This window comes from Rana temporaria, chromosome 9 (genome assembly GCF_905171775.1).
Source record: "Rana temporaria chromosome 9, aRanTem1.1, whole genome shotgun sequence".
Taxonomy (NCBI): Eukaryota; Metazoa; Chordata; class Amphibia; order Anura; family Ranidae; genus Rana; species Rana temporaria.
The window spans coordinates 3928709-3953359 of record NC_053497.1 but is presented as its reverse complement, the minus strand read 5'-3'; the positions used below and the strand labels follow the sequence as shown (position 1 = coordinate 3953359).

The 24651-nt window shown below is 47.3% G+C and overlaps 1 protein-coding gene across 2 annotated transcripts in view; it reads right to left on the bottom strand.

The window, feature by feature from the left end:
* Window positions 1-7457: 7457 nt before the first annotated feature.
* The window catches only part of TTC16 (tetratricopeptide repeat domain 16), a 40924-nt gene continuing 23730 nt past the window's right edge, over window positions 7458-24651 (bottom strand). For both annotated transcript variants that reach the window (XM_040322686.1, XM_040322687.1), the window contains 4 exons: window positions 20366-20628; window positions 16385-16526; window positions 12206-12371; window positions 7458-7837 (listed from right to left, as the gene is read on the bottom strand). In XM_040322686.1, coding sequence (XP_040178620.1) covers window positions 7583-7837; window positions 12206-12371; window positions 16385-16526; window positions 20366-20628 — 826 coding nt within the window. In that variant the 3' untranslated portion in view covers window positions 7458-7582. The remainder of the gene's footprint in view (window positions 7838-12205; window positions 12372-16384; window positions 16527-20365; window positions 20629-24651) is intronic.

Sequence of the window (24651 nt, the reverse complement as noted above, 5' to 3'; positions counted from 1 at the left end):
GCACTGATGGCATTGCTGGGCATCATTCCAGCCAGTGCCCATGTTGCCAGTCAGTGCCCATTTGTGGGCACTGATTGGCATCAATTGTTTTTTTTTTTGCTCTATTGAGCACCGGGGGGCACTCCCTGGTGGACCAGTGTGGGCATCTGAGGGGGGGGGGGGGCTGCACTGATAAACAATTAGCGTATACCCCCCCTGTCAGGAGAGCTGCTGATCGGCTCTCCTCTACTCGTGTCTGTCAGACGCGAGTGAGGAAGAGCCGATCAACGGCTCTTCCTGTTTACATCGTGATCAGCCGTGATTGGACACGGCGGATCACGTGGTAAAGAGCCTCTGCCGGAGGCTCTTTACCGAGATCGGAGATGCTGGGTGCCCGACTGACACTCCGCATCACCAATCGCCGCGCTGCGCGCCGGCATGAAATCCTGCAGGACGTCAATAGACGTCCAGTCAGGATTTCACAACCACTTCCCGGACGTCAATTGTCCATTGACCGGGCGGGAAGTGGTTAAAATTGAGATATATATATATATATTATAATAATACCCCTTTCATGACTAAGCCTATTTCTGACATTTGGTGTTTACAAGTTAAAATTCGTATTTCTTGCTAGAAAATATATTTAGCAGAGAATCTAGAGAATAAAATGGCGATTGTTGCAATATTTTATGTCACGCGGTATTTGTGCGGCGGTGTTTTAAACGCAACTTTTTGAGAAAAAGATACTTTCATGAATTAAAAAAAAAAATGAAACAGTAAAGTTAGCACCAATTTTTTTGTATAATGTGAAAGATGATGTTACGCCGAGTAAATAGATACCAAACATGTCAAGGCTTTATAATCGCACGCACTCATGGAATGGCGACAAACTACGGTACCTAAAAATCTTCATAGGCGATGCTTTAATTTTTTTTTATTTTTTTTTTTACGGTTACCAGATTTGAGTTACAGAGGAGGTATAGGGCTACAATTATTGCACTCGCTCTGACGATCGCGGCGACACCTCACATGTGTGGTTTGAACACCGTTTACATAGGCAGGCGCAAATTCCATATGCGTTTTCTTTGCTGCGCGAGCTCGCGGGGACGGGGGCGTTTACGGCTTCAGTCCAGTCTGTGGCTAGGCGCTGGAGGTGGCGCATCGTGGATCGGGTCTCCTGGTGTGACGGGAGGCCCGGAAAGAGCAGCGGAGGGGGGGGGACTTTTTTTGTGCTGAAAAAGCCCCCCTCGGCTTATACTTGAGTCTCTCCAATCTGCATACCTGATCAGCCCCTGTGTCATGCAATCAGACGGCGGCCGTCCAGTGTAACAAAGCCCCGCCTCCTCCTCGTCCTCGTCTGTGATACGCGGAACACTGACTCGCTGCTGGGTAACTGAGTATTCTGCCTATCACGGACGAGGAGGAGGCGGGGCTTTGTTACACTGGACGGCCACCGAGTGACTGCATGACACAGAGATCAGGTATGCAGATAGGCACAGTGAGGCATGCAATGGGCACACTGAGGCTGCAAATGGGCACAGTGAGGCTGCAAATGGGCACGGTGAGGCATGCAATGGGCACGGTGGGGAATGCAATGGGCACGGTGAGGAATGCAATGGGCACGGTGAGGAATGCAATGGGCACGGTGAGGAATGCAATGGGCACGGTGAGGAATGCAATGGGCACGGTGAGGAATGCAATGGGCACGGTGAGTCATGCAATGGGCACGGTGAGGCATGCAATGGGCACAGTGAGGAATGCAATGGGCACAGTGAGGAATGCAATGGGCACAGTGAGGAATGCAATGGGCACGGTGAGGAATGCAATGGGCACGGTGAGGAATGCAATGGGCACGGTGAGGAATGCAATGGGCACGGTGAGTCATGCAATGGGCACGGTGAGTCATGCAATGGGCACGGTGAGGCATGCAATGGCACAGTGAGGAATGCAATGGGCACAGTGAGGAATGCAATGGGCACAGTGAGGCATGCAATGGCCACAGTGAGGCATGCAATGGGCAGAGTGAGGCATGCAATGGGCAGAGTGAGGCATGCAATGAGCAGAGTGAGGCATGCAATGGGCACAGTGAGGAATGCAATGGGCACAGTGAGGAATGCAATGGGCACAGTGAGGAATGCAATGGGCACAGTGAGGAATTCAATGGGCACAGTGAGGAATTCAATGGGCACAGTGAGGAATGCAATGGGCACAGTGAGGAATTCAATGGGCACAGTGAGGAATGCAATGGCCACAGTGAGGAATGCAATGGCCACAGTGAGGAATGCAATGGCCACAGTGAGGAATGCAATGGGCACAGTGAGGAATGCAATGGGCACAGTGAGGCATGCAATGGGCACAGTGAGGCTGCAAATGGCATAGGAGGGGCCAGGGGAGCTGGACAAGGAGATTCCAGTTCTCTCTGAGGTAATCTGGGTTCCACAAGCCCCCCCCCCCCCCCCAAAGTGACTCCCGTCACAAGCTAAATCATGCTGAGACCTGGGCAGGTGGAGACGAGGGGGTGCTGCAGCGGCACAGAGAGGCGCAAGATCTGTAGGAGGAGTTCTGTCCTCTTTGCTGCCGACTGCTGAGACGGAAGGGGGGGACAAAGACGATCCTGCCTGCGGCTGCACAGTGAGGAGCAGGATCAGGGGGAGAAGTTCTGTCCTCATCTCTGCTGCCAACTGCTGAGAAAAGATGGGGGGGTTCGCAGCTGCAGGAGCGGTGTAAGGGCCACATAAAATGGCCTGGAGGGCCATATTTGGCCCGTGGGCCTTGTGTTTTGACACATGTGCTTTATAGTATACTAGAAACAACAACAGAAAATAAAAAAAGAATGGAATAAAACAGAATAGAAAAGAAAAGAATGAAACAGAATAAAATAGAAAACAATAGAATAGAATAAATTAGCATAGAAAACGAATATAGCCGTCTTCCCAAATTCGATCGATTTAAAAAAAAAAAAAAAAAATATACGAAATTTATCTGAATACAGTATATAAAACGATAAAGCTACGAGTCCAGGTCACCGCATGCGAACTAGGGGGCGGCGCCTCTGCGTCCATTAACCACTTCCCTACCGATGTCCTGGACTTTGGGGGGGGGGGGGATATCTGAATGATGGGGGCAGCTACAGGCATCGGATATCCTTCTTTTCAGGTGGCGATTCAGCGCAACATAAGAACGATCATAGCGGCGGATCCACCGCTAGATCGTTCTTATAGGCGGCGGGAGGGGACGTCCCCCCCCCTCCCGCCGCCATACGATGCTTCTCCGGGGCTCTCCCGTGCCATCGCAGGCCCAGAGAACGAATCGGCCGCCGCCGGATGAGGAGGATAGAGGGAGGCCAGGGAGCGACGTTATGACGTCACGCCCGGGTACCCGGAGGTAAACAAAGCCGCAAATCGCGCCTGAAAGCATGAGATCGGTGAATTTTTTTCACGATCTCATGCTTTCCAGCCTGGAGGAGAGATGTGAGGTCTTATTGACCCCCCGCCTCTCTCCATAAAGAGGACCTGTCACACACATTCCTATTACAAGAGATGTTTACATTGCTTGTAATAGGAATAAAAGTGACCCCAAAAAAAAAAAGTTAAAAAACGCAGTGGCTTGCGCTCGGAAGCGAATGAGCACGTAAGTCCCGCCCACATATGTAAACGCCGTTTGAACCACACATGTGAGGTATTGTCCCGTGTGTTAGAGCGAGAGCAATAATTCTAGCACTAGACCTCCTCTGTAACTCTAAACTGGTAACCTGTAAAAAAATAATAATAATTAAAGCGTCGCCTATGGAGATTTTTAAGTACGGAAGTTTTGGCGCCATTCCATAAATGTGCGCAATTTTAAAGCGTGACTTGTTAGGTATCTATTTACTCGGCTTAACATTATCTTTCACATTATACAAACAAATTGGGCTAACTTTACTGTTTTGTTATTTTTTAACCACTTCAATACCGGCCCATCGTCATATGACGTCCACAGATGGGATCTCCCACCCTGGGTGGACGTCGTATGACGTCCTGAGCTTTGCAGGGGGGAAATCTGAATGATGGGTGCAGCTAGAGGCATCATTCAGATATCCATGTCTTCAGCCGGCGATCCTGCGCAACCATAAGAACGATCATAGTGGCGGTTCCGCCGCTAGATCGTTCTTATAGGTGGTGGGAGGGGATGTCCCCTCCCTCCCGCCGCCATCCGGTGCTTCTCCGGGCTCTCCCGTGCCATCGGGGGCCCGGAGAAGGAATCGTCCGGCGCAGGTAGGAAGCATAGAGATGACTGGTGACCAGATGGTCACCAGTCATCTCTATGACCGTCGGAGGCCCGGGCGCGATGTGATGACGTCACGCCCGGGTACCCGTAAGTAAACAAAGCCGCGATTGCGGCTAGTGAGCAACACTAATCATGAGATCGGTGAAAATTTTTTCACCGATCTCATGCTTTCCAGCCTGGAGGAGAGATGTGGGGTCTTATTGACCACCCCGCATCTCTCCATAAAGAGGACCTGTCACACACATTTCCTATTACAAGGGATGTTTACATTGCTTGTAATAGGGATAAAAGTGTAAAAAAAAAAAGTGTAAAAAAAAAAAAAAAAAAAAGTAAAAAAAAATTAAAACAATAAAAAAAATAAAAAATTTGAATGCTCCTGTCGCCGGTAGCTCGCGCGCAGAAGCGAACGCACACGCAAGTCCCGCCGACATATGTAAACGCCGTTTAAACCACATATGTGAGGTATCGCCGCGTGCGTTAGAGTGACAGCAAGAATTTCAGCACTAGACCTCCTCTGTAAATCTAAACTGGTAACCTGTAAAAAATTTCAAAGCGTTGCCTATGGAGGTTTTTTTAAGTACCGAAGTTTGGCGCCATTCCATGAGTGTGCGCAATTTTAAAGCCTGACATGTTAGGTATCTATTTACTCGGCGTATCATCTTTCATATTTTACAAAAAAATTGGGCTAACTTTACTGTTCTGTTATTTTTTTAATTCATGAAACAATTTCCCCCCCCCCAAAAAAAGGCGTTTGAAAAATTATTGCGCAAATACCGTGCAAGATAAAACGTTGCAATGACCGCCGTTTTATTCCCTAGGGTGTCTGCTAAAAAAAAAAAAACATATATAATGTTTGGAGGTTCTGAGTAATTTTCTAGCAAAAGAATGATGATTTGTACATGTAGGAGAGAAGTGCCAGAATAGGCGCGGTATGGAAGGGGTTAAAGACCGGCCGCCACTGGTCACATTTCAGATATAGAAGGTTCGATCGTGTTTCTCAATATAGAATGATTTCCCCAAAGGGTTTTTTGTTTTTTTTTAGCAGCAAAGTATTAAATCAAAAAAGTCGCGGCTTTTTTAAATCTTTTTATTTCACAAAATAAAATTCAAATTCATGAATGTTTTAAAATATGAGCTCTGGTTACACACTTAAAAAAAAAACATGTTCCATCATACATAGCAAAAGTCACACAGTGGAGCAAATTAAACATTAAATTACAAAATTGCCATCTAGATGAATAATATCCAACGCGTTTCGACCCATATAGTCATGGTCTTCCTCAGGGGGATTTTTATATTTAAAAAAAAAACTCATAATTCTGACACATCATAATGTACAAGTGTCATGAACAGGTGTGACCAGAACTGTGTGGACTGCAAAGAGGGAACCAAACACATGTAAGTGAGTAATAATTTATTAAGGAAAGTGAATATAAATAAACACACCACCAATATTAAGACAGTGACCCAAAACAGCAACAGACGGCGAGAACCATAGAAGGGGGTAAACCAAAATTAAAAAAACGAAGCCAGGCCGGGGTCATACACAGGAGATCAGCAGATGGGGGCAAGGAGCGGGACAGGACAGAGAGAAGGTGGACGGGATCAGGCAGCAGGGCAGGGATGCAGGATAAAAGAAACACAGGAGGGACGGGATCAGGATAGGCTCGGGATCAGGATCGGGTACAGGCTCGGGATCAGGTACAGGCTCGGGATCAGGATCGGGTACAGGCTCGGGATCAGGATGGGGTACGGGCTCGGGATCAGGATGGGGTACGGGCTCGGGATCAGGATGGGGTACGGGCTCGGGATCAGGATCGGGATAGGATCGGGTACAGGCTCAGGATCGGGTACAGGCTCGGGATAGGCTCAGGATCGGGTATAGGCTCGGGATAGATTCGGGATCAGGATCGGGTACAGGCTCAGGATAGGCTCGGAATCAGGATCGGGTACAGGCTCGGGATAGGCTCAGGATCGGGTATAGGCTCGGGATAGAGTCGGGATCAGGATCGGGTACAGGCTCAGGATAGGCTCGGAATCAGGATCGGGTACAGGCTCGGGATCAGGATCGGGTAGAGGCTCAGGATCAGGTAGAGGCTCAGGATCGGGTAGAGGCTCAGGATCAGGATCGGGTACAGGCCCAGGATCAGGATCGGGATCAGGATCGGGTACAGGCTCAGGATCAGGTACAGGCTCAGGATCGGGTACAGGCTCGGGATCAGGATCGGTTAGGCAGCAGGGCAGGGATGCAGGATAACAGAAACACAGGAGGGACGGGATCAGGATAGGCTCGGGATCAGGATCGGGTACAGGCTCAGGATCAGGATCGGGTACAGGCTCAGGATCGGGTACAGGCTCGGGATTGAGTACAGGCTCGGGATCAGGATGGGGTATGGGCTCAGGATCAGGATAGGCTCGGGATCAGGATCGGGTACAGGCTCAGGATCGGGTACAGGCTCGGGATAGGCTTGGGATCAGGATCGGGTACAGGCTCAGGATAGGCTCGGGATCAGGATCGGGTACAGGCTTGGGATAGACTCAAGATCAGGATCGGGTACAGGCTCAGGATAGGCTCGAGATCAGGATCGGGTAGAGGCTCAGGATCAGGATCAGGTAGAGGCTCAGGATCGGGTACAGGCCCAGGATAGGCTCGGGATCAGGTACAGGCTCGGGATCAGGTACAGGCTCGGGATCAGGTACAGGCTCGGGATCAGGTACAGGCTCGGGATCGGGTACAGGCTCGGGATCAGGATCGGGTACAGGCTCGGGATCGGGTACAGGCTTGGGTACAGGCTCGGGATCAGGATTGGGAACAGGCTAAAGATAACAGGATCGCAGGTCAGGGCACAAGGACGATACCAAGGCGAGTATGTGAATGCTCGCCGGGTATTTATACACACACCTGCAATCAGACTCAGGTGACGCCTGATCGCAGGAGGTGATGTCTGCTCCATACTGCCAGGAGACTCCCGCTGGTGGACATTGGTACTGCGGAGCAAAGATCCAACAGTGCCACCAGCAGATGAAACCTTTCATGACAGCTCCGAACTGTTAGGAGACTCCCGCTGGTGGGCATTGGTACTGCGATCCACCGGACCAACAGCGCCACCAACGGGTGAAACCTTTCCTGACAACAAGCATCTATGTATCTATCTATTTACCGCTCAAAAGATGGAATTGGGGAACTGTATCCTATAACCAGAATTTAAAAAAAAAAAGAAGTTCAGGGATCCAAGGGTCTCCATAGGCCGTTCCCACCTCCTATTTTAACTTTAACCATGGTATTTCTCGGACTGTATTCTGACCGTCCCCTCCAGACCACTATGGTTTAGATTTATTAAAGACTCCACTTAGTTGGGGGCGTGGCCTGGGGAGCAATGGAGAAGGAAGCATGCAGTGAGAGTTCAGCTCCGATTGGGTGGAGCGATGTTCCCAATGATTCCTGAAGGGGGGGCGGCTCACACGTCCTCTTCTCATTGGGCAGAGTCTTCAGGCTTCTCTCCAGTAGATGGCGAGCTCTGGTGGCCAGTGTGCCGTGTAGAACCTCCTCCAGAGACTTCCCGGGGAAGAAGGTCATTAGTGTGGGTGACACCTGCCAAGGAAACAAAACAGGATATCCGCGTGAAGACAGCGCCCCCTATTTGTTACACGCGGAAAGGCGGCAGCTGCCATCGCCGGATGCGTTTTTTCTTAACCCTTTCATGCCTAAGCCTATTTCTGACATTTGTTGCTTACAAGTTAAAGTGGAGGTCCACAAAAAAAACGTGATGACTTTGAAGAGGAATACCGTTGTTATGGTGGCAGCTAGCTACCATAACCCCGGTATTCTTTTCTTCAGCGGGCGGTCCTCTACAAGATAAAAGTGGTCTCTGCGGCGGATTTGCCTCAAGATCACTTTTATCGGCGGCGGGAGAGGGCCCCCCTCCCGCCGCTCTCCTGTGCCGTCGGCAGTGGTGGAGGTGATTCGGTTCTGTCGCTTGCTGTGTGTGGAGACAAGTGAGGGGGGAGATGGCCCCTCACCCGTTTTCCATATCACTTTTATTCTTTATTTCTTTTATTTATATTATATATATATATATTATTTTTTTTTTTTTTATTATTATTATTAAAGGGCCCAGAGGTCCCCAGGGCCCTGGATGGCAACCCCCCTTTTTTTTCTAAAAAAAATAATATTTATTTTTATATTATTTTATTTTATATATATATATATATATATATATATATATATATATATATTATTAAAGGGCCCAGAGGTCCCCAGGTCCCTGGATGGCAACCCCCCTTTTCTTTTTTTTATAAATGTTTTTTTTTTTTTTTGTATATATATTTTTTTATTTTTTATTAAAGGGCCCAGAGGTTTATTTTTTTAATTTTTATTAAAGGGCCCAGAGGTCCCGGATGGCAACCCCCCTTTTTTGTAATTTCTTTTTATATATATATATATATATATATATATATATATATATATATATATATATATATATATATATATATATATATATATATATATATATAAAAATTATTAAAGGGCCCAGAGGTCCCTCTATTTTTTAAAAATAAATAAATATATATTTGTTATATACATCTTTCTTTTTAAGGGCCCAGAGGTCCCCAGGCTACCCCCTTTTTTTTATATATATTTTTCTTTATTTCTTCTTTTTTTTTTTACGGCAGAACCCCCAAAGCTTCTCGCGCCCGCATATGAAAGTGGTGTTCAAACCACACAAGTGAGGTATCGCTTGCGAGAGCAATAATTCCAGCCCTAGACCTCCTCTGTAACTCAAAACATGTAACCTGTAGAATTTTTTAAACGTCGCGTTTGGAGATTTTTAAGGTTAAAGTTTGACGCCGTTCCACGAGCGGACGCAATTTTGAAGCGTGACATGTTGGGTATCAATTTACTTGGAGTAACATTATATTTCACAATATAAAAAAAAAAATTGGCCCAACTTTACTGTTGTCTTATTTTTTTTATTCAAAGAAGTGATTTTTTTTCCCCCCAAAAAAAAGTGCACTTCTAAAACCGCTGAGCAAATACGGTGTGACAAAAAGTATTGCAATGACCGCCATTTTATTCTCTAGGGTGTTAGAAAATAAACAAATATAATGTTTGGGGGTTCTAAGTCATTTTCTAGCAAAAAAACGTGTTTTTTAACTTGTAAACGCAGAGTCTGAAAAACAGGCTCAGTCTTAAAGTGGTTAATATTTTTTTTTTTAGGCGGACCTCCGCTTTAAAATCCGTATTTTTTGCTAGAAAAACAACCCAAACATTATATAGATTTTTTTTAGCAGAGACCCTAGAGAATAAAATAGCGGTGCAATATTTTGTCACACTCTATTTGCGCAGCGGTCTTTCAAATGCAATTTTTTAGAGAAAAAATACACTTTCACAAATAAATAAAAAAAAAACAACAGTAAAGTTAGCCCAATTTTTTTGCATAATGTGAAAGATAATATTACGCCGACTAAATAGATACCTAACATGTCACACTTTGAAATTGCGCACACTCGTGGAATGGCGACAAGCGACGGTACCTAAAAATCGCCATAGGCAACGTTTTTAAAAAAAAATAACGGTTACCAGTTTGGAGTTACTGAGAAGTTCTAGGGCTAGAATTATTGCTCTCACTCTGACGATTGCGGCGATACCTCACATGTGTGGGTTGAACACCGTTTTCTTTGCTGTGCAAGCTCATGGGGGCCAGGGCGCTTTAACATTTTTTTTTTTTTTTTTTACATTGTCTCTTTTAAAAAAATTATAATTTTGATCACTTTTATTGCTGTCACAAGGAATGTAAACATCCCATGTGACAGTAATAGGGGGTGACAGGTCCTCTTTATGGAGAGATCGGGGGTCTATAATGAATGTAAACATCCCTTGTGACAGTAATAGGGGGTGACAGGTCCTCTTTATGGAGGGATCGGAGGGTCTAAAAGACCACAAATCCCTCCTTTGCACTTCAAAGTATTCAGATCGCCAAAAACGGCGATTCTGAATACTGTAGTTTTTTTTTTATCTGCGCCGTTAGCAGCTAAGTTAACCGGAAGTGACGTTGCGACGTTGCTTCCGTGTTTACACATATAAGACTGGAAGGAAGTGGTTCCCATGTTCCTTCCAGTCTCGCTCCAGGTGGCGGAAGTACCTCAGGCCAAATGAGGTACTGCAAGCCTATTTTCGGCTCTGCTAGGCTTCTGTGCCCCCCGTACCTCAGGCCAAATGTGGTACTGCAGGCCTATTTTCGGCTCTGCTAGGCTTCTGCGCCCCCCGTACCTCAGGCCAAATGTGGTACTGCAGGCCTATTTTTGGCTCTGCTAGGCTTCTGTGCCACCCGTACCTCAGGCCAAATGTGGTACTGCAGGCCTATTTTTGGCTCTGCTAGGCTTCTGCGCCCCCGTACCTCAGGCCAAATGAGGTACTGCAGGCCTATTTTCGGCTCTGCTAGGCTTCTGCACCCCCGTACCTCAGGCCAAATGCGGTACTGCAGGCCTATTTTCGGCTCTGCTAGGCTTCTGCGCCCCCGTACCTCAGGCCAAATGCGGTACTGCAGGCATATTTAGCTTGAATTCTGCTCATCTTGCGAGTCAACACTCGCAAACCGAGCCAGAATAAAAAAAAAAAAAGTTGCTCGCAAATCGAAACGCTCTCAAACCAAGTTACTCTTAAACCGAGGTTCTACTGTACTGCGATTCTGTACTTGCCAAATAATGCTACAGAAATCTCCCTCCACCGAGTCTGGCGGCAGCCATTTTAACTGTGGGCAGCTGAAGCTGCTGCCTGTCCACTTCCTGGATTTACTGTCATACTACTTCCATGGTGCTGGGAAGCAAGAGCCATGGCTTGTTTTAAAGGTTCAGCTTCCAGGGTGTCAAGCTAGTCCTGTCTTTACTACCTAGTGAGTCATGGGCCCCTGAGATGGGCAGGTTGGAGCAAAGTTGGAGGAGATGGGTGGAGGACCAGGCCAGGTGTTGGTTAACCACTTAAGACCCAAACCTTTAGGCAGGTAAAAGACCCGGACAGTTTTTGCGATTCGGCACTGCGTCGCTTTAACTGACAATTGCACGGTCGTGCGACGTGGCTCCCAAACAAAATTGGCGTCCTTTTTTTCCCCACAAATAGAGCTTTCTTTTGGTGGTATTTGATCACCTCTGCGGTTTTTATTTTTTGCGCTATAAACAAAAATAGAGCGACGATTTAAAAAAAAAATGCAATATTTTTTACTTGTTGCTATAATAAATATCCCCCAAAATATATAAAAAAACATTTTTTCCCTCAGTTTAGGCCGATACGTATTCTTCTACATATTTTTGGTAAAAAAAAAAATCGCGATAAGCGTTTATCGATTGGTTTTCGCAAAATTGATAGCGTTTACAAAATAGGGGATAGTTTTATTGCATTTTTATAAAAAAAAATTTTTTACTACTAATGGCGGCGATCAGCGATTTTTTTCGTGACTGCGACATTATGGCGGACACTTCGGACAATTTTGACACATTTTTGGGACCATTGTCATTTTCACAGCAAAAAATGCTATAAAAATGCACAGATTACTGTGAAAATGACAATTGCAGTTTGGGAGTTAACCACTAGGGGGCGCTGAAGGGGTTAAGTGTGACCTCATCTGTGTTTCTAACTGTAGGGGGGCGGGGCTGGACGTGTGACGTCATTGATCGTGTTTCCCTATAAGAGGGAACACACGATCAATGACGGCGCCACAGTGAAGAACGGGGAAGGTGTGTTTTACACACAGCTCTCCTCGTTCTTCAGCTCCGGGGACCAATCGCGGGACTCCAGCGGCGATCGCGACCGCGGAGTTTCGGGGCGCGGCTCTGCGCCCGCGACCCACGGCTGGGCACTTAAAGAGGACGTACAGGTACGTGCTTGTGCCCAGCCATGCCATTCTGCCGACGTATATCTGCAGGAGGCGGTCCTTAAGTGGTTAAGTTGCTAACAGTAACATACCTCATTGCTTTTCGGGTTCAGAAGGATGGAGGTGACGGCGTCTTCTTGGCAATCCGCGTCGTTGGGCAGCTGACGTCTCAGTTGCGCCCGGTGGAGATACAGCTGAGGCAGGAGCGGGTTCTTCTTTATGGCTTCTGAGAAGTGGCGCTCGGCCTGCTGGTACTGCCTAGAGAGGAGAAGAAGCAAAGACTGAGAGACTGCAGCCCAAGACTTCCCGAACCTCTTGGCGCCTCCCGGACCTCTAACCACTTGCCGACCGCCGCACGCAGATGTACGTCGACAGAATGGCACCGGCAGGCAAATTGGCGTACCTGTACATCGTCCCTTTAAATTTGACCACCGCGTGCCTGGTGAGTGCGCTCGCGGGTTCCGGGAACTCGATGTTCCCGGGCGGCCCGCAAAGGCAGAACAGGGGGGATGCCTTTGTAAACAAGGCATTCCCCTATTCTGCCTAGTGACGTCACTGATGACCATTTCCCCCGTGATCGAGAACGGTCATCGGTGATGTGTCACGTGTAGCCACGCCCCCCTAACAGTAAGAATCACTTCCTAGGGAACGCTTAACCCCTACAGCGCCACCTAGTGGTTAACTCCTTCACTGCCAGTGTAATTTTTACAGTAACAGTGCATTTTAACCACTTAAGACCCGGACCTTTAGGCAGCTAAAGGACCCGGCCAGTTTTTGCGATTCGGCACTGCGTCGCTTTAACAGACAATTGCGCGGTCGTGCGACGTGGCTCCCAAACAAAATTGGCGTCCTTTTTTTCCCCACAAATAGAGCTTTCTTTTGGTGGTATTTGATCACCTCTGCGGTTTTTATTTTTGCGCTATAAACAAAAATAGAGCGACAATTTTGAAAAAAATGCTATATTTTTTTTTTTCGCTATATTGATCTATTTATTGGTTGGTTTGCGCAAAATTTATAGCATTTACAAAATAGGGGATAGTTTTATTGCATTTTTATTAACTTTTTTTTTTTTTTTTACTACCAATGGCGGCGATCAGCGACTTTTGCGCAAACCAATCAATAAACGCTTATTGCGATTTTTTTTTACCAAAAATATGTAGAAGAATACGTATCGGCCTAAACTGAGGAAAAAACTTTTTTTATATATATATTTTTGGGGGATATTTATTATTGCAAAAAGAAAAAAAAATTGCATTTTTTTTTTCAAAATTGTCGCTCTATTTTTGTTTACAGCGCAAAAAATAAAAATCGCAGAGGTAATCAAATACCACCAAAAGAAAGCTCTATTTGTGGGGAAAAAAGGACGCCAATTTTGTTTGGGAGCCACGTTGCACGACCGCGCAATTGTCAGTTAAAGCGACGCAGTGCCGAATCGCAAAAAGTGGCCCGGTCCTTAACCGGCAAAATGGTCCGGGGCTAAAGTGGTTAAGATGTTTACAATGCCAGGAGGCTGGGCGAGCTCGATGACCATGTGACTGCCGTGATTGGCTTGTCAAGGCGGTCACATGATCGGAAAGCAATTGAGGAGCACACTGGCAGCAATTGATGGGCACAGTGACGTCAATTGATGAGCACACTACCAGCAATTGATGGGCACACTGGCGGCCATTTATGGGCATCCTGGCAGCAATTGATGGGCACAGTAGCGGCAATTCATGGGCATACTGGCAGCTATTGATGGGCACACTGGCAGCAATTGATGGCCACAGTAGCGGCCATTTATGGGCATCCTGGCAGCAATTGATGGGCACAGTAGCGGCAATTCATGGGCACACTGGCAGCAATTGATGGGCACAGTAGCGGCAATTGATGGGCACACTGGCAGCAATTGATGGCCGCAGTAGCGACAATTCATGGGCACACTGGCAGCAATTGATGGGCACAGTAATGTCAATTAATTAGCACACTGGCAGCAAATGATGGGCACACTGGCAGCAACTTATGGGCACAGTGGCAGCAATTGATGGGCACAGTAACGTCAATTGATGAGCACACTAGCGGCAATTGATGGGCACACTGGCAGCCATTTATGGGCATCCTGGCAGCAATTGATGGGCACAGTGGCAGCAATTGATGGGCACAGTAACGTCAATTGATGAGCACACTAGCGGCAATTGATGGGCACACTGGCAGCCATTTATGGGCATCCTGGCAGCAATTGATGGGCACAGTAGCGTCAATTGATGAGCACACTGGCAGCAAATGATGGGCACAGTAGCGGCAATTGATGGCCACAGTAACTGCGTTTGATGGCACAGTAGCGGCAATTTATGGGTACACTGGCAGCAATTGATGGGCACAGTAGCGGCAATTGATGGGCACACTGGCAGCAATTGATGGCCGCAGTAGCGACAATTCATGGGCACACTGGCAGCAATTGATGGGCACAGTAATGTCAATTAATTAGCACACTGGCAGCAAATGATGGGCACACTGGCAGCAACTTATGGGCACAGTGGCAGCAATTGATGGGCACAGTAACGTCAATTGATGAGCACACTAGCGGCAATTGATGGGCACACTGGCAGCCATTTATGGGCATCCTGGCAGCAATTGATGGGCACAGTGGCAGCAATTGATGGGCACAGTAACGTCAATTGATGAGCACACTAGCGGCAATTGATGGGCACACTGGCAGCCATTTATGGGCATCCTGGCAGCAATTGATGGGCACAGTAGCGTCAATTGATGAGCACACTGGCAGCAAATGATGGGCACAGTAGCGGCAATTGATGGCCACAGTAACTGCGTTTGATGGCACAGTAGCGGCAATTTATGGGTACAGTGGCTGCAATTATTTTTTCTAGGGTTGTCCCGATACCACTTTTTTAGGACCGAGTACAAGTACCGATACTTTTTTTCAAGTAGTCGCCGATACCGAATACCGATACTTTTTTTAAATGTGTCCCCAAATGCAGCCATGTCCCCCCCCCCATATGCAGCCATGTCCCCCACATATGCAGCCAAGTCCCCCCATATGCAGCCATGTCCCTCTAGCCATGTCCCTCACATATGCAGCCATGTCCCTCTAGCCATGTCCCTCACATATGCAGCCATGTCCCTCTAGTCATGTCCCTCACATATGCAGCCATGTCCCTCTAGCCATGTCCCTCACATATGCAGCCATGTCCCTCTAGCCATGTCCCTCACATATGCAGCCATGTCCCTCTAGCCATGTTCCTCACATATGCAGCCATGTCCCTCTAGTCATGTCGCTCACATATGCAGCCATGTCCCTCTAGCCATGTCCCTCACATATGCAGCCATGTCCCTCTAGCCATGTCCCTCACATATGCAGCCATGTCCCTCACATATGCAGCCATGTCCCTCTAGCCATGTCCCTCACATATGCAGCCATGTCCCTCTAGTCATGTCCCTCACATATGCAGCCATGTCCCTCTAGCCATGTCCCTCACATATGCAGCCATGTCCCTCTAGCCATGTCCCTCACATATGCAGCCATGTCCCTCTAGCCATGTTCCTCACATATGCAGCCATGTCCCTCTAGTCATGTCCCTCACATATGCAGCCATGTCCCTCTAGCCATGTCCCTCACATATGCAGCCATGTCCCTCTAGCCATGTCCCTCACATATGCAGCCATGTCCCTCACATATGCAGCAATGTCCCTCTAGCCATGTCCCTCGATGCGGCGGCGCGGTTCGGCGGCAGCGGCGGGGGGGGAAAGGGGGGGGAAAGTATTCTATTTAGGTATCGGGGGTATTTGCGCGAGTACGAGTACTCCCGCAAATACTCGGTATCGGTCCCAATACCGATACTGGTATCGGTATCTGGACAACCCTAATTTTTTCAGTTTGTTTGGGCGACCCCCAAAAATTTTGAGCACCAGCCGCCAACTGAGGGCAGCCAATCTCAGCAGCCACATGATCACTTATCCCTCTCCCCCCGGGCATTCAGAACATTTTAAAAGCAGAGGTGGGCAACCCGCGGCCCTCCAGCTGTTGTGGGACTACATGTCCCACGAGGCATTGCAAGACTGACAGGTAAAATGAATGACTCCCAGAAGTAGAGGCATGAAGGGACGGGTAGTTCTGAACAGCTGGAGGACGGCAGGTCGCCACCCCTGTTTTAAAGGGACCCCGGGGTGGGCAGGAAGGGGTTAACATTGAAAGCCCCCGACAATAAAACACAGAAAATAAGTATAAAAAAAACAAAAAGTATATGGTCGGATTTTACTGCATCACCGCCCACCTCATGCGATGAGCCTGCGACCCCAGATCATCCAGGAGATTCGCTATACGAGTCCTCACATCCCAATCCCCATCATCCAACTCCAACGCCTGCTGGTAATCCGCCAGGGCAAAGGTCGCCTCCCCCAGCTGGAGAAAGCAATCTGTTGTAAACAAAAAAAATTAAAAAAAAAAAAATTATAATAAATAATTGATGATAATGATTAACCCTTTCATGACTAAGCCTATTTCTGACATTTGGGGCCAAATTCTCAAAGGACTTACGACGGCGCAGCGCCATGTACGCCGTCGTAAGTCCTAATCCGACCCGTCGTATCTATGCGACTGATTCTTAGAATCAGTTACGCATAGATATCCATTACATCCGACAGGCGCAAGTCTCTTACGCCGTCGGATCTAAACTGCAATTTTTTTTTTTGCCCGCTAGGTGGTACTTCTGTCGAATTCCGCGCTGAGTATGCAAATTAGCTAGATACGCGAATTCCCGAACGGACGCGCGGCCGACGCAGTAAAGTTACGACGTTTACGTTAGGCTTTTCGCGGTGTAATGTTGCCCCTGCTATATGAGGGGCATAAGTGCGGCGCAACAATGTTAAGTATGGCCGTCGTTCCCGCGTCGAAATTTTAAAAAGTTACGTCGTTTGCGTAAGTCGTCCGTGAATGGGGCTGGACTTCATTTACGTTCACGTCAAAACCAATGACGTCCTTGCAACGTCATTTGGAGCAATGCACCCTGGGATATTTTACGGACGGCGCATGCGCAGTTCGTTCGGCGCGGGGACGCGCTTGATTTAAATGATACACGCCCCCTAGCCGCCGAATTTGAATTCCGCTGGGTGATTTACGCCACGCCGCCGCAACTTACGGAGAAAGTGCTTTGAGAATACAGCACTTGCCCGTGTAAGTTGCGGCGGCGTAACCTAAATCGGATACGTTACGCCGCCGCATAGATACGCCGATATACAAGAATCTGGGCCTTGGTGTTTACAAGTTAAAATCTGTATTTTTTGCTAGAAAATTACTTAGAACCCCCAAACATTATATATATATATATATACACAAATACACACACACACACACATTTTATTAGCAGAGAATCTAGAGAATAAAATGGCGATTGTTTCAATATTTTATGTCACACGGTATTTGCGCCACGGCGTTTTAAAAACGCAACTTTTTGGGAAAAATACATTTTTATGAATTTTAAAAAAATGAAAAGGTTAAAATTAGTCCAATTTCTTTGTATGATGTGAAAGATGATGTTACACCGAGTAAATAGATACCCAACATGTCACGCTTTCTAAATCGCACGCACACTCGTGGAATGGCGACAAACTACGGTACCTAAAAATCTCCATAGGCGACACTTAATTTTGATTTTTACGGTTACCAGGTTTGAGTTACAGAGGAGTTCTACGGCTAGAATTATTGCTCTCGCTCCGACGATCGCGGCGATACCTCACATGTGTGATTTGAACACCGTTTACATATGCGGGCACGACTTCCGTATGCGTTTTCTTTGCGGCGCAAACTCGCGGGGAACGGGGGCGCTTTAATTTTTTTTTTTATTATTTCTTTTTACATTATTAACCACTTAAGGACCGCCTCCTGCACATATACGTCGGCAGAATGGCACAAGCACGTACCTGTACGTCCTCTTTAAGTGCCCGCAGACCCGATCGCCGCTGGAGTCACGCGATCGGTTCCCGGAGCTGAAGAACAGGGAGTGCTAAGTGTAAACACAGCTTCCCTGTTCTTCTCTGTGGCGCCGACATTGATCGTGTGTTCCCTGATATAGGGAAGCACGATCAATGACGTCACACCTACAGCCACACCCCCCTACAGTTAGAAACACATATGAGGTCACACTTAACCCCTTCAGCGCCCCCTAGTGGTTAACTCCCAAACTGCAATTGTCATTTTCACAGTAATCCGTGCATTTTTATAGCATTTTTTTGCTGTGAAAATGACAATGGTCCCAAAAATGTGTCAAAATTGTCCGATGTGTCCGCCATAATGTCGCAGTCGCGAAAAAAACGATGATCGCCGCCATTAGTAGTAAAAAAAAAATTATTAATAAAAACGCCAATAAAACTATCCCCTATTTTGTAAACGCTATAAATTTTGCGCAAACCAATCGATAAACGCTTATTGCGATTTTTTTTTACCAAAAATATGTAGAAGAATACGTATCGGCCTAAACTGAGGAAATGTTTTATTTTATTTTTATATATATTTTGGGGGATATTTATTATAGCAAAAACTAAAAAATATTGAATTTTTTTCAAAATTGGCGCTCTATTTTTGTTTATAGCGCAAAAAATAAAAACCGCAGAGGTGATCAAATACCACCAACAGAAAGTTCTATTTGTGGGGAAAAAAAGCACACCAATTTTGTTTGGGAGCCACGTCGCACGACCGCGCAATTGTCAGTTAAAGCGACGCAGTGCCGAATCGCAAAAACTGGCCGGGTCCTTTACCTGCATTTTGGTCCAGGGCTTAAGTGGTTAAATTGTGTTTAAAAAATATATATAATTGATCACTTTTAATTGCTGTCACAAGAAATGTAAACATCCCTTGTGACAGTAATAGGCGGTGACAGGTCCTCTTTATGGAGGGATCGGAGGGTCTAAAAGACCACAAATCTCTCCTTTGCACTTCAAAGGCCCAAATTCTCAAAGGGCTTACGACGGCGCAACGCAACGTACGCCGTCGTAAGTCCTAATCTGGGCCGTCGTATCTATGCGACTGATTCTTATTCTCAGTTACGCATAGACATCCATTAGATCCGACAGGCATAAGGCTCTTACGCTGTCGGATCTTAAAATGCAATTTTTTTTTTCGTCGCTAGGTGTCGCCTTCGTCGTTTTCCCCGTCGTCTATGCAAATTAGCCAAATACGCAAATTCCCGAACGTACGCGCGATCGACGCAGTGAAGTTACGACGTTTACGTTAGATTTGTGACGCGTAAAGTTGCCCCTGCTATATGAGGGGCAACCAATGTTAAGTATGGCCGTCGTTCCCGCGTCGAAATTTACGTCGTTTGCGTAAGTCGTCCGTGAATGGGGTTGGACGCCATTTACGTTCACGTCTAAACCAATGACGTCCTTGCGACGTCATTTAGCGCAATGCACGTCGGGAAATTTTAGGGACGGCGCATGCGCAGTACGTTCGGCGCGGGAACGCGCCTAATTTAAATGATCCACGCCCCCTACCCGGCTCATTTTGCTATATGAGGGGCAACCAATGTTAAGTATGGCCGTCGTTCCCGCGTCGAAATTTACGTCGTTTGCGTAAGTCGTCCGTGAATGGGGTTGGACGCCATTTACGTTCACGTCTAAACCAATGACGTCCTTGCGACGTCATTTAGCGCAATGCACGTCGGGAAATTTTAGGGACGGCGCATGCGCAGTACGTTCGGCGCGGGAACGCGCCTAATTTAAATGATCCACGCCCCCTACCCGGCTCATTTGAATTAGGCGGGCTTGCGCCGGGGGATTTACGCTACGCCGCCGCAACTTTACAGGCAAGTTCTTTGTGAAAAAAAGCACTTGCCTGTAAAACTTGCGACGGCGTAACGTAAATGACATACGTTACGCCGCCGCAGTTTTACGCCCAGATACGAGAAGCTGGGCCAAAGTATTCAGATCGCCGAATACGGCGAGTCTGAATACTACATATTTTTTAAAATCCGGCGCCATTGGCAGCCGAGAAACCCGGAAGTGACGTTGTGACGTTGTGACGTCGCTTCCGTGTTTACATTCAGGAAATTGGAACTAAGCCATTTACGCTTTTTTCCAGTCTGTGGCTGGGCGCTGGAAGAGGCGGCATCGTGGATCGGGTCTCCTAGGTGGGACGGGAGGCCCGGTCAGAGTGGCGGGAGGGGGAGGGGGATGTCCCCGCTCCTCCGGGATAACAACTGAGCGGCTTTTAGCTGATTGCCCGCTATAAACAACGGTACCGGGACGATCCGTTCACTTACCTCCTCGGTTGATGTAAAGTTCTTTCTTATTTTTTTCCCGTTTCAGAGCTTTGTTCAGTAGCAGGACGCCATCTTGGTAGAACCCTTTCATGTAACAATGTACAGCAAAGTCATTGTAGGTGAGAATTAGTTGGGTCTCGGCCTCCGTATGAAGCTGGGTGTCTTGGAAGTCCGGTCCGCTCTCCGTATTACAAAGCTGCATGGCCCGTACAAAGTCATCCACCGCCGGGCTGAAATCCTTCAACTTCCTGTACACTATGCCCCTGATAGGTGAGATACGGAATGTAACAAAATAAAAACAAATTAGTTAAATATTATTTCTCAGTTCTATTACAATACCTCCTAATAAGGACCTGCACTGTGGAAGATGCTGCCCCTTGATGACTGCAGAGGTAATGATCAAGAAGTACCAGGAACGATGCAGAAATCCCAGATCCACAGAATGAATCAAAGGCAGGGAGATCCTTGCACTGCAGGCCCTCATGTACAGCTTGACCTCCAGCAAGGAGAACATTAATTATTACAGATCCACAGAATGGATAAAGAAGAAGCAGGGAGATTCTTGCATTACAGACCCTCAGGTACAGTTTCCTCTCCAGCAGGAACAGTGATTATCACAGATCCATTGAAGGGATAAAGTAGAAGCAGGAAAATCCTTGCACTGCAGGTCCTCAGGGTAAAGCTTCCTCTCCAGCAAGGAGGACAGTGATTATCACAGATCCATTGAATGAATAAAGAAAAAAAAAGCAGGGAGATGCTTGCATTGCAGGTCCTCAGGGTACAGATTCCCCTCCAGCAAGGAGAACGTTGATTATTACAGATCCACAGAATGGATAAAGAAGAAGCAGGGAGATTCTTGCATTACAGACCCTCAGGTACAGCTTCCTCTCCAGCAAGAACAGTGATTATCACAGATCCATTGAAGGGATAAAGTAGAAGCAGGGAAATCCTTGTACTGCAGGTCCTCAGGTACAGCTTACTCTCCAGCAAGGAGAACAGTGATTATCACAGATCCATTGAAGGGATAAAGTAGAAGCAGGAAAATCCTTGTATTGCAGGCCCTCATGGTAAAGCTTCCTCTCCAACAAGGAGGGCAGTGATTATCACAGATCCATAGAATGGATAAAGAAAAAACAGGGAGATCCTTGCATTGCAGGCCCTCATGTACAGCTTGACCTCCAGCAAGGAGAACATTAATTATTACAGATCCACAGAATGGATAAAGAAGAAGCAGGGAGATTCTTGCATTACAGACCCTCAGGTACAGTTTCCTCTCCAGCAAGAACAGTGATTATCACAGATCCATTGAAGCGATAAAGTAGAAGCAGGGAAATCCTTGCACTGCAGGTCCTCAGGGTAAAGCTTCCTCTCCAGCAAGGAGAACAGTGGATTATCACAGATCCATTGAAGGGATAAAGTAGAAGCAGGGAGATCCTTGCATTGCAGGCCCTCATGGTAAAGCTTCCTCTCCAGCAAGGAGGACAGTGATTATCACAGATCCTTAGAATAGATAAAGAAAAAGCAGGGAGATCCTTGCATTGCAGGTCCTCAGGGTACAGCTTCCCCTCCAGCAAGGAGAACGTTGATTATTACAGATCCACAGAATGGATAAAGTAGAAGCAGGGAGATTCTTGCATTGCAGACCCTCAGGTACAGCTTCCTCTCCAGCAAAGAAAACAGTGATTATCAGAGATCCATTGAAGGGATAAAGTAGAAGCAGGGAAATCCTTGCACTACACAGGCCCCCAAGGTAAAGCTTCCTCTCCAGCAAGGAGGACAGTGATTATCACAGATCCATAGAATGGATAAAGAAAAAGCAGGGAGATCCTTGCATTGCTGGCCCTCCGGGTACAGCTTCCCCTCCAGCAAGGAGAACGTTGATTATAAGGCCGCATACACACGGTCGGACCAAACCGATGAAAACGGACTGAGGTTCAGTTTCATCGGTCCAAACCGACCGTGTGTACGGCCCATCGGACTTTTGTCCTTCAGACCAAAGTTTTAGAACTTGCTTTAAAATCGGACTGATAGATGCCTGACCGTTGGTCAAAACTGATGGTTAGTACACAAAAGCATTGGTTCAAAACCCGCGCATGCTCAGAATCAAGTCAACGCATGCTTGGAAGCATTGAACTTAGTTTTTTTCAGCACGTCGTGTGTTTTACGTCACCGCGTTCTGACCCGATCGGTTTTTGAACTGATGGTGTGTACGCACATCAGACCATCAGTCGGCTTCAGCGGTGAACCGATGAAAACGGTCCGTCGGACCATTCTCATCGGATGGATCGACCGTGTGTACGGGGCCTTACAGATCCACAGAATGGATAAAAGTAGAAGCAGGGAGATTCTTGCATTGCAGACCCTCAGGTACAGCTTCCTCTCCAGCAAGGAGGACAGTGATTATACAAGATCCATTGAAGGGATAAAGTAGAAGCAGGGAAATCCTTGCACTGTAGGTCCTCGGGGTAAAGCTTCCTCTCCAGCAAGGATAACAGTGATTATCAGAGATCCATTGAAGGGATAAAGTAGAAGCAGGGAGATCCTTGCACTACAGGCCCTCAAGGTAAAGCTTCCTCTCCAGCAAGGAGGACAGTGATTATCACAGATCCATAGAATGGATAAAGTAGAAGCAGGGAGATCCTTGCACTACAGGCCCTCAAGGTAAAGCTTCCTCTCCAGCAAGGAGGACAGTGATTATCACAGATCCATAGAATGGATAAAGAAAAAGCAGGGAGATCCTTGCATTGCAGGCCCTCAGGTACAGCTTCCTCTCCAGCAAGGAGAACTTTGAGCAGCACAGTAGTGACATCACCAAATCTCACTCTAAATCTCCTGAGACTAAATTAGCCCATATATTTAAAATTTCCTTTCCTTCCGTCATGGGTGGAAGGAAAGAAAATTGCTTGATTTCCCCCATCAACACAGTCAGTGTTGATGGGGGAACCCATCCGGATTGACAAACATTTACGATAGCGTATCAGTAGATACGCCGTCGTAAGTCCGAATGCGGCGCCGTCATATCTATAAGCGTATTCTCAATCTGAGATACGCTTATCTGTTGCTAAGATACGACCGGCGTAAGTCTCCTACACCGTCGTATCTTAGCTGCATATTTACGCTGGCCGCTAGGGGCGTGTACGTTGATTTACGCCTATAATATGCAAATGCCGTAGATACGCCGATTCACGAACGTACGCTCGCCCGTCGCAATTAGTTACGCCGTTTACTTAAGACATACGCCAGCGTAAAGATAAAGCTGCTCTCTAGGTGGCGCAGCCCATGCAAGGTATGGACGTCGGAACAAGCGTATCTTTTTACGTTGTTTACGTAAGTCGTACGTGAATGGGGCTGTGCGTAGGTTACGTTCACGTCACAGGCATTGAGCCGGCGTATCTTAGGGAGTAAATTCGACGTGATGCGCGCATGCGCCGTTCGGCCATGCATCTACATGGGGTCACGCTTAATTTAAATACAACACGCCCACGACCTGCCTACTTTGAAATACGCGCGCTTACGCCGGCCCATTTACGCTACGCCGCCGTAATTTAGGACGCAAGTGCTTTGTGAATACTGCACTTCCCTCTCTAAGTTGCGGCGGCGTAGCGTAAATAAGATACGCTACGCCCGCACAGAGTTACGCCGCCCTACGTGAATCTGGGCCGAGCTCTGTACAATGCTTGTGCACAGAGCAACCCTGACCCTCTTCTTCTGTGGTTCCCCCACCGGCGCTTTAGTCCCCTCGTCTACGGCAGGTGCCCCCACGGAAAGCTGCCTTCCATGAGGGGGGCACCCATGCCTGCTCACTCCTGAGCTGCCCCGTCTGCGTCTATTGACACAAAGCAAAGGGGTCACAGCATTTGATTGACAGCAGCGGGAGCTATTTATCAATCTGCCCAATGAGGAGGGAGAAAGCGGCAATGGTTGCTGCTCTTGTGCACTTCGCTGGATCAGATCAGGCTCAGGTAAGAAAAAAAGTGGGGGGGGGGGGGTTTAGGCTGGTGGGGAGCTGCAGCAGGGAAGGTTTTTCACCTTTATACATTAAGGTAAAAAACCTTAAGGCTTTAGAACCACTGTAACACTCAGAGGCTGCAGTGCCTCAGATGATCTCACACTGCGGATATCTAGCTAACCACTGAGAGCCAATAGACGCGAATATTGCTTGCCCATAAGAAGGAATGGGGCTTGGTGCACATGCATAGTATGAACAGTAGCGCTCTACTTTAGGGTAATAATTCAGATTATGTCCACAATCCTTTCCTTTTATTGCATCTTGCACTACAGATCTA